The sequence below is a fragment of the Canis lupus genome, chromosome 27 (assembly GCF_011100685.1).
Source record: "Canis lupus familiaris isolate Mischka breed German Shepherd chromosome 27, alternate assembly UU_Cfam_GSD_1.0, whole genome shotgun sequence".
In the NCBI taxonomy this organism is placed as follows: Eukaryota; Metazoa; Chordata; class Mammalia; order Carnivora; family Canidae; genus Canis; species Canis lupus.
Window position 1 is genome coordinate 45,914,014 of NC_049248.1, and position 9,894 is coordinate 45,923,907.

Here is a 9,894-nt window from a genome sequence, read left to right on the forward strand (position 1 = left end):
CCTGCATGCTCTTTCTTCCCCACGGCCTTGCTGGGTGGCCCAGCATTTTCAGGTTTCCTAAGTCAGAAAGCTTTGATTCGTCTTCCAAGTTTCACGATGTTATTGCCGACGGGCATCTTGCAATCATAATAAGAAGCACAAGGGCTCCACGTGGGTTACCGATAGGCTGAGACCTGCACAAAACTAGAGGATGGACAAATAGATTTCACAGGATGAGAATGGAGAGGCAGGTGAAAGTGGCAATTCATTCAATTTTTCGGCTAATATGTATTGAGAGCCTGTTACGTTCTGGAAAGTGTTTTAGGCACTGGGGCTATATCAGTGAGAAGAACGGAAACCCCTGTCCTCACAGTGCTTACATTCTGGTGAAGAAAACAGGCAGGTGAGTAAATTACATAGGATACAAGAGGGTGAGAAGGGCTGCAAGGTGAGCAGACTCTAGGGACCTGCATTACAGCCTGGTGCCTGTAGTGAACAATACCGTGCCATGCGCTTAGCTTGTGAAGAGGGTGGATCCAGTGCTAAGATGCTAAGTGCTCTTAACACACACATACACGCATACACACACACGGCAAGTGGACACAAAAATCTTTTGGAGATGGGCAGCCCCAGTGGCTCAGCGGTTGAGCATCTGCCTTCAGCCCAGGGCATGACCCTGGAGTCCCAGGATTGAGTCCCGCATCGGGCTCCCTGAATGGAGCCTACTTCTCCCCCTGCCTGTGTCTCTGCCTCTCTTTCTCTGTGCCTCTCATGAATAAATAAATAAAATCTTAAAAAAAAAAGAAATCCTTTGGAGATATGTTTATTACCTTGATTGTGGGATGGTATCATGGGTGTATGCATATGTCCAAACTCGCCAAAATGTTTACATTGAATATGTGCCATTTTTTTTGGTGCATTAAATAATACCTCAAAAAAAGCTGACAAGAAGAAAAAGATGTGCTAAGGACAAAAATAAAGTTGGGAACATATGGGAGGAAAGTGGCAATTTCTTTTCTTTCTTTTTAAAGATTTTATTTATTTATATGAAAGGGAGAGAGAGTGAGCCAACGAGCACAGGAGCGAGGGGAGGGGCAGAGGGAGAAGCAGACTCTTCCCGCTGAGCAGGGAGGCCAATGTGGGGCTTGATCCCAGGACCCCAGGATCATGACCTGAGCTGAAGGCAGATGCTTAACCGACCGAGCCACCCAGTCGCCCCAAGAAAGTGGCAATTTTAGATGGGCTGGCCAGGAAAGGCTTCTCTGAAAAAGTGGTATTTGAACAAAGACCTGAAGTTAGTGAGGTAGTGAGCCATGCGGATTGTATGACAGACGTTAATATACATCGTTTGCAATTATTTAAACCCTGAATAAAAGTTCTAGATGCCAAACTTATTCAATGAGATCAGCATTACCTTGATTCCAAAACCAAAGACTGCACCAAAAGGAGCATTAAAGGCCAATATTCCTGATGAATGTGGATACAGAAATTCTCGACAAGACACTAGCTAATTGAATCCAATAGTACGTTAAAGGGATTATTCACCATGATCAGGAATTCATTCCTGGGGATCCCTGGGTGGCTCAGTGGTTTAGCGCCTGCCTTCAGCCCAGGGCGTGATCCTGGAGACCTGGGATCAAGTCCTGTGTCTGGCTCCCTGCATGGAGCCTGCTTCTCCCTCTGCCTGTGTCTCTGCCTTTCTCTCTCTTTCTCTGTGTCTCTCATGAATAAATAAATAAAATCTTAAAAAAAAAAAGGAATTCATTCCTGGGCTGCAGGGGTGGTTCAACATCTGCAAATCAATCAATGTGATGCACCACATTAATAAAAGGAAGGACAAGAACCATCTGAGCCTCTCAATATAGATGCAGAAAAAAACCTTTGACAAAATACAGCATCCTTTCCTGATAAAAACCTTCAGGAAAGTAGGGATAGATGGAACACACCTCAACATCATAAAGGCCATATATGAAAGACCCACAGCTAACATCATCTTCAATGGGGAAAAACTGAGAGCTTTTCCCCTAAGGTCAGGAACACGCCAGGGATGTCCACTCACTACTGTTGTTCCGCACGGCCCTGTAAGTCCTGGCCTCAGCAGTCGGACAACACGAAGAAATAAAAGGCATCCAAATGGGCAACGACGAAGTCAAACATTCACTATTTGCAGACAACATGATTCTCTATATAGAAAACCCGGAGGATGCCACCAAACGTTGCTAGAACTGATACGTGAACTCATCAAAGTCACAGCACATAAAGTCAACATACAGAAAGAGAAAGCAAGGAATTGACCTCATTTACAATTGCACCAAAACCCATAAGATACCTGGGAATAAACCTAATCAAAGAGGTAAAAGATCTGTACACTGAAAACTATAGAACACTCATGAAAAAAATGGAAGACACAAAGAAATGGAAAAACATTCCGTGCTCATGGATCGAGAGAACAAATATCGTTAAGATGTCTCTACTACCCCGAAACAATCTATACACTTAATGCAATCCCTGTAAAAATGCCACCAGCCTTTTCCACAGAGCTAGAACACACGCTCCTAAAATTTGTATGGAAACTAGAAAAGACCCTGATTAGCCAAAAATGTTGTTGAAAAAGAATAGCAAAGCAGGAGGCATCACAATTCCAGACCTCAAACTCTATTACAAAACTGGAGTCATCAGGACGGTGTGGTCCTGGCACAAAAACAGACACACAGAGCAGTTGGACAGAACGGAGAACCCAGAAATGGGCCCCGAACTCTAAGGTCCACTAATCGCCAACAAAGTCTGAAAGAACATCCAGTGGGAAAAAGACAGTCTCTTCAACAAATGGTGTTGGGAAAACTGGACAACCACACGCAGAAACTGGACCAGGTTCTCACACCATATACAAAAATAAATAAAAAAAAACAAAAATAAATTCAAAATAGATGAAAGACCTCAATGTAAGAAAGGAAAGCATCAGAACCCTAGAGGAGAACACAGGCAGCAACCTCCTTGACCTCAGCCTCAGCAACTTCTTACTAGACGCGTCTCCCGAGGCAAGGAAAACAAGAGCAAAAATGAACTATTGGGGCGTCGTCAAGAAAAAGAAGCTTCTGCATGGGGAAGGAGACAGTCAACAAAGCTAAAAGGCAACCTACGAAATGAGAGAAGATATTTGCAGATGACATCAGAGGATCTAAAATCTATAAGGAACTAATGGGTAAAGAAGACGTGTGATATACGATGGAATATTCTGCAGCCGTTAGAAAGGACAGGTGCCCATCACTGGCTTTGACGTGGATGGAACTGGAGGGGATTAGCTGAGTGAAGGGAGTCAGTCGGAGAAGGACAATCATCATATGGTTTCACTCATACGGGGAATAGAAGAAATAGAGGGATGATAGGGGAAAGGAGGGAAAATGAGTGGGAAAAATTAGAGAGGGAGACAAGCCACGAGCGACACCTAACTCTGAAAAACAAAGGGTTGTGGAAGGGGAGGTGGGAGGGGGGACGGGGTGACTGGGGGACGGGCACTGAGGGCGGCACTGGACCGGATGAGCATTGGGTGTTATTCTGTATGTTGGTAAATTGAATTTAAATTAAAAAATGTAGGAAAACAACAAAACAAAACAAAATCGATGAAGAATTTATCAAACTCAACACACATAATAATCCAGTTAAGAAATGGGCAGAAGACGTGAATAGACCCTTTTCCAGAGAAGAGATCCAGATGGCTACGGGCACACGAAGGGATGCTCAGCATCTCTCATCACCAGGGACCTACGGCTCGAAACCACGAGGAGGTGGCCCCGTGTGCTTGTCGGGATGCCTGAGATGAGCGACTCGGGGAACAGCAGGTGGCGGCGGGGGCCTGGAGGGGAGGGGCTGTCGCTGGGAACGCAGGCTCGCGTGGCCACTCTGGAAAGCAGTCGGGAGTTTCCTCTAAAAAGTCAGAAATAGAGCTACCGTGAGACCTACCAAGTGTACCATTAGGTGTTTACGCAAAGGACACAGAAGTGCTGATTGCAAGGGGCACGCGCACCCGCGCCTGTCGCAGGGCTGTTGGCAGCCGCCAGGTCACGGGAGAAGCCCGAAGTCCCTGGAGCGATGATGCCCGGACGGAGACGGGCTGTGCGTGTGCGTGTGCGGGGGAACAGTGCTCGGCCGCCCCGAGGAAAGAGATCTTGCCGTTTGCAACAATGTGGGTGGGACTAGAGGGTACGATGCCAAGTGAAATAAGTCAAAGCAAGGCAAACAGCGTGGGATTTCACTCGTATGTGGAATTTAAGAAACAGAATAGGAGAACATAGGAGGAGGGAAGGAAACATCAAATAAGATAAAGACGGAGAGGGAGACAAACCATAGGGTCGCTGAAGGGGAGGTGGGTGAGGGGACGGGCTGAGTGGGTGACGGGCACCAAGAGGGGCGCTCGGGATGAGCACCGGGTGTCGGATGTGGGTGACGGATCATTGGATTCTGATCCCAAAACCAGTGCTGCGCTGTATGTTAAGTTACTTTAAATTGAAAAAAATTATATATGGGGCCCCTGGGTGGCTCAGTGGTTGAGCATCTGCCTTGGGCTCAGGGCGTGACCCCGGGGTCCTGGGATCGAGTCCCGCATCGGGCTCCCCGCAGGCAGGGAGCCTGCTTCTCCCTCTGCCTGTGTCTCTGCTTCTCTCTCTCATAAATAAACAAAATCTTTTTTTTTAAATAAACAAAATCTTAAAAAAAATCATATATCTCGGCGTGCCTGGCTGGCTCAGTCAGTGGACCTTGCGACTCTTGGTATCGGAGTCGTGAGTTTGAGCCCCACGTTGGGTGCAGAGCCTACTTAAAAAAAATAAAATCAATTAAAATAAAAAAAATGTCTAGATGCTAGCCTCAAGATGTGTGAAGGGGTAATTGGTTAAAAAAGTTTTTTTTTTGGGATCCCTGAGTGGTGCAGCGGTTTGGCGCCTGCCTTTGGCCCAGGGCGCGATCCTGGTGACCCGGGATCGAGTCCCACATCGGGCTCCCGGTGCATGGAGCCTGCTTCTCCCTCTGCCTGTGTCTCTGCCTCTCTCTCTCTCTGGGACTATCATAAATGAATAAAAATTTAAAAAAAAAAAAAAAAGTTTTTTTTTTTTAGAACAAACTATCAGAAAGAGAAATTAAGAAAACAATGCTGTTTACGATAGCATCAGAAAGGACAAAAATTAAAAAAAATAAAAAAAACAAACAAAAAAACAAAACAAAAAAGAAGGAACAAAAATAACAAAAATACTCAGGAATACATGTACAAAAAAAAAAAAAAAAAAAAAAAAGGAACACATGTACCGAAGGTGGTGAAAGGTTTGTGCCGTGAAAGCTCTAGGACACGCGTGTCAACGTGGCAGATGTTATTCAGCCACAAGGAAAAGGGAAATCCTGCCTTTTGCGTCCGCGTGGGTGGAGCCTGAGGGCCTCATGCTAAGGGAGAGAAGTCAGAGAAAGACAAGGACTGTAGGATTCCGCTTCGGTGGGATCCGGAAACCTCCGGCTTGTAGGAACAGAGCGGGGATGGGGGTTGCCAGAGCCTGGGAGGCGGGGCAATGAGGCCCGGGGTCACAGACTCTGAGCTTCTGGTTATAGGATGAAGCCGGGAGCTGACGGGAGGATGGGTTTGGGGTTGGGAGCGTGTGTTAGCTGCCCAGGGTTTCCCGCCGTGAGGCCGAATGGACGATTCTGAATCGTGCTGCCCCCTTCTAGGGCCTGCTGGCCACCCTCGGTCCTGAGCCCACTGTCTCGTGGCCGTCGCCTCTCGGGCGATCGGGGTCCAAGCTCCTCTCGTAGAAGGACGATGGCCACATTGGACGAGGGGCCCCGCACCGCCCGGTAGGACTTCGCTCCTTACAGCTGCAAGGACCCGATTTCCAATAAGGTCACCTCCCGAGGTGCCAAGGGTTCGGGCTTCCACAGATCATTTCTGGGGACACAGAAAGAGGGTGGCAGTCTACGGGGGTGGGGAGTGGCTGACCCAGTGGTGATTAGAATCGGCACTTGGGGGGCCTCTGACTGGAGGGTGTGCGGTCATGGAGGGGCCACGGAGAAGGGACATGCCTTCCTTTTTTCATTTAAAACTGGGTCTAGGGACTCCCTGTAGGGCTCAGAGGTTTGGCACCTGCCTTTGGCCCATGGTGTGACCCTGGAGACCCGGGATCGAGTCCCGCGTCGGGCTCCCTGCATGGAGCCTGCTTCTCCCTCTGCCTGGGTCTCTGCCTCTCTCTGTGTCTCTCATGAATAAATAAATAAAAAATCTTAAAAAAATAATAAAACCGGGTCCAGGTCGGATGCGCTCGCCTCCAGGGCCGCGGGAGGGGTGTCGGGCAGGGTGGGGAAGGGCCATGAGGGGCTGGGCTGCGGGATCTGGGGTGCCAACTAGGGCAGAGGCCCGGGGGCAGGTGGCCGGGCTCCTCCGCAGCTCGCGGGGTGCAGCGCGTGACGGGCGGTCCTGGCTCGGGGGAGGGAAGCAGGGGTGCAGGAGGAGCCCGTGCATCCCTGTCCCGGGTCCAGCTGGCCTCTCTAGGCGGCTCCTTATGTTCCTGACCCGACCCTACGGGCGTGGCCGTGGCGGTGGCGGTGGAGAAGGTGTGAGTGGAGGGCAAGGGGGCACCAGAATGTGGCTTTAATAGGGTGACTCAGGCTTTGACCGTCTTCCCAAGGACAAATCCTGCTGCTTTGGAGACTGGTTTGATTTCTGGAAACACCCGAATGTCACTGGGCGCCGCAGTGAGGGGTTGGACTGGGGAAGAGGCCCAGCGCGTGTGGCCGTGGCTCTGCGTGGGCTAAAGGGCTCGCCGCCCAGCCTCTGGGCTTTGGGGAGGGCTCCGCTCTCCGTCTCCCCGGGGCCCACCCCACAGAGCACAGACACAGGCGAGTGGGATGCTTCAGTTTAATCACGTGGGGCTGCGGCGCGGCTGAGGCCTGGAGTCCCGGGACCCCTCCTCTTCGGCGTCTCAGACTCCATCTAATTGAATTGTGGAACAAGCTTTTTCAGATTTCGTCCAAATTCGGCTCCACCTAGGAGGATGCAGAGGTTGGGATGCGGCCCAGGGGCCCCCCGGCCCCGGCTCCACCCTGTGCATTGCCCTCAGCCCTGTCTTCTGCTTTCCAACCTCACGCGGCCCCCGGGACCCCCCTTCCCCACCTGGGCAGGATCTCAGGCTGCGGCTCAGACCCCAGGTGCAACCTGGCATCATGCAACCGCATGGCTCGAGTGTGGATGAGAAACTGGAGACTTTTGAAAGAGGGAAGTTTCCGGGGGGGGGGGGGGGGCGGCTGCAGGGGCCCCGATGCCGGGTGCCGGGTGCTCCTGTTCCCACAAGGCTTTGCCCTGGGATGCACTCACGGTCATAAAGATTTTTCCTGAATTGACGTCCCTTATCCAGCCTTTTTTCTGCTCCTTCTAGGCCATGTCCCGCGAGCGTGAGACCTCTGCTTACCAGGGATTCTAATTGGGGAGCAGAAGAATGACTTTAGCAGAAAACTCCCGCTTTCCCCTCCCGCCCCTCACAAGACGTGGTCGCTCTTCCCCGCGGGGAAGGGGGGGCCGGGGGAGAAACCACGCAGGCTGCAAGCCACCCCGCAGAGCTCCGGGTCGGGGTGCACGTGCGCCCCCCGCTGTGCTTGTCCCCAGGCTCGTCTCCATGGGCCAAGCGCCAGCGGCCCCCCGACACCCCTCTGGGTTGTCGCCCACCCTCAGACGGAGAAGCTCACTCAGTGGGCTCTGGTCCTCTCCATGCGGGGTAGAGCCCTCGGGCTCCTGGGCCGCCTTTTGGGGCGCAGCGGGGTCCGCGGCGGGTGTCGAGCCTCCGGGGTCGGCTGCAGACAGTGCAATTTGTTGATTTTAGCAAAGTCAGAGCGTGTCCTAGCTTGGAAGGAGCGGCAGGGCCCCGGGACACCGACGATGCACCGATGCACCGGCCCCGGGTCCGGTAAGGTCTCTACCCTCGAGGCCTTGCTGGGGCTGAGTGCCCCCGCCTCCAACCCCTGCAGGGAGCCCCTAACCCTCAGCAGGACGGTCCCAGGAGGTGCGGCCTACACGGGAAGAGGTCACGGGGGTGGGGGTGGGGGTGGGGGGAGCTCTCACGGTGGGGCCGGTGCCCCCGTGAACGCCTCCAGGGCTCCTCCTGCCTGTGAGGGCGACGACGATGAGCTAGCAGTGTGCACCCTGCTGGGGCCCTTCCCTCGCCTCCGGCCTCCACCCCATCCCGGGTGCTGGCCTCTCCCCTTGAAGGCAGAGCCCGAAGGGAGGGAAGGACTCACCGGCCGCAGCCCCTGGGGCAGGATCCGAGGAGTCACCTTCTGCAGCGGGAGAAAGAGGCGGCCGTGAGGACTGACCTGACCCCCGCGAGCCCATCCCGCCTCCTGCGCCTTATCCTCGGCCCTTGGGAGAGTTTGTGGGCTCAAGGAGACACGCTTCCCTCCTGGTCCTACTCGCCCATCGGCGGATCCACAGGGGCGGTCTTTCTGGTGTTTGACCCGTCCTACGTCCTACAGCTGTTGGAAGCCGGTTCTCCCCATTGCCTCTGGCCTGTGAGGATGGCCTGAGATCCCCGCGGGGAACCGGCAGTGCTTGGAGGCGCTCAGGGCCCCCCTGGCAGACGGGACAGCGCAGGGGCCGTGGGTCATGCCTGAATGGTTTCTGGGCTCGGACCCAAGCCCTCATTCTCTTTATCCTTTCAGCACGATGTTCATGCCAAGCTCTCTGCTAAGTGGAGGGGGGTTCAGTGCCCAGGACGTGGGAAGACCCCGCCCTGACCCAGCTCCCACTCCAGGACATAGTCACGGGGTCACAGCGTGATGGTGCCGGAAGGGCAAGCACAGAGGGGTCTAAGTTTTCCTACATTTGCATGGAAGGCTTTTCTTGAGGAATTGCCATCTACACTGACATGTGACGGATGAGACAGCATCGGGCCGGGGACACTCGGGGTTGGCTGCGGGGAGGGGACAGGGAGGGGAAAGGACTCCAGGCAGAGGCAAGAGCAAGAAGGAAGGTCCCCGGGTTCGAGGAGCAGCAGGGCCGTCCCGGCCTGAATAGTGCTTTTTGGACTCTTCTCCGAAAGAGGCATCCTGAGACCCAAGGCCACGGGCACGCGGAGTATGGGCTGGATTTCGGCCCCCGCTGCTTCCTGCCTGGTGCTCTTGTGCAAGGGGACAACCCGCCCAGCTGTGTGCGTGGCCCGGAAGCCCCACAGGAAGGCCAGGTGGCCGGAGCACAGTGGCAAAGGACGGCGCGTGAAGAGATGAACCGGGAGACCAGGCACAGCCGGGGGGCTCCTGGGTCCCCACCCGGGGAGTAAAGGGCCTGCGGGTAGAAAGCTGGCGGCAGGGGTCAGTCCCTGGCAGGGGCAGGAGGAGCCAGCACCCCGCTGGGAGAATCAGAGAGGAACGAAGCCTGGAGGTAAGCCCCGGGGTGTCGGGGCTCCGGGGCGCTGCAGGGGGACGGCCGTACTCACCGGCAGAGACCAGGGCCCCCGCCAGAGCCGCCAGCCAGAGGAGAGCCGAGAATCTCATGCTGTGGGACGACGCGGGAGCTGCACCCACAGAATCCTCAGAGGGTCCGAGAATGCCCGTGATGGGGCTGCCGGGCCCTTTTAAGGATCCCAAGGGCCAATGGGAACCCAGTTGGGAGGCGTGTGACTTCCGTGTCCTCCTCCTCCCCTTCTTCCCCAAACTGTCACGCGCTGAGCCAACACGGGCTAGGTGGGGCCGGTGGCCACCTGGCATCCGTGCCGGGAGGTCCTTCCGCTGCCGACTTCCAGCCGTCCTTTTCCTCCTTCCTTTCTTCTTCGTCCCACTTGCCCTACGGGTCCCGTCTCTGAGGTCTCAGGGACCCGGTGCAGAGCCAGTTTTCTTCTGGGGGAGATTCTGGAATGTGTCTGTCGGGGGTTTCGGGAGGACCGGCAGCTTCCC

The 9,894-nt window shown here is 54.1% G+C and overlaps 1 protein-coding gene across 1 annotated transcript; it reads right to left on the reverse strand.

The window, feature by feature from the left end:
* Positions 1–6,855: 6,855 nt before the first annotated feature.
* On the reverse strand, positions 6,856–9,585 carry LACRT (lacritin). The gene is made up of 5 exons (XM_038576191.1): positions 9,438–9,585; positions 8,245–8,283; positions 7,696–7,800; positions 7,328–7,429; positions 6,856–6,999 (listed from the first exon to the last, which is right to left on the reverse strand). The coding sequence occupies exons 1-5, from the start codon at positions 9,493–9,495 to the stop codon at positions 6,947–6,949; spliced, it is 357 nt and encodes a 118-aa protein (XP_038432119.1). The 5' UTR covers positions 9,496–9,585; the 3' UTR covers positions 6,856–6,946.
* Between the last annotated feature and the right edge of the window lie 309 nt (positions 9,586–9,894).

Coding starts and splice junctions, on each gene's coding strand:
- LACRT (XM_038576191.1), bottom strand. CDS start 9,495: ATGAGATTCTCGGCTCTCCTCTGGCTGGCGGCTCTGGCGGGGGCCCTG. Junction 8,284..9,437: donor GGGGGCCCTGGTCTCTGCCG/GTGAGTACGGCC, acceptor CTCCCGCTGCAG/AAGGTGACTCCTCGGATCCT. Junction 7,801..8,244: donor TGCCCCAGGGGCTGCGGCCG/GTGAGTCCTTCC, acceptor CACTGTCTGCAG/CCGACCCCGGAGGCTCGACA.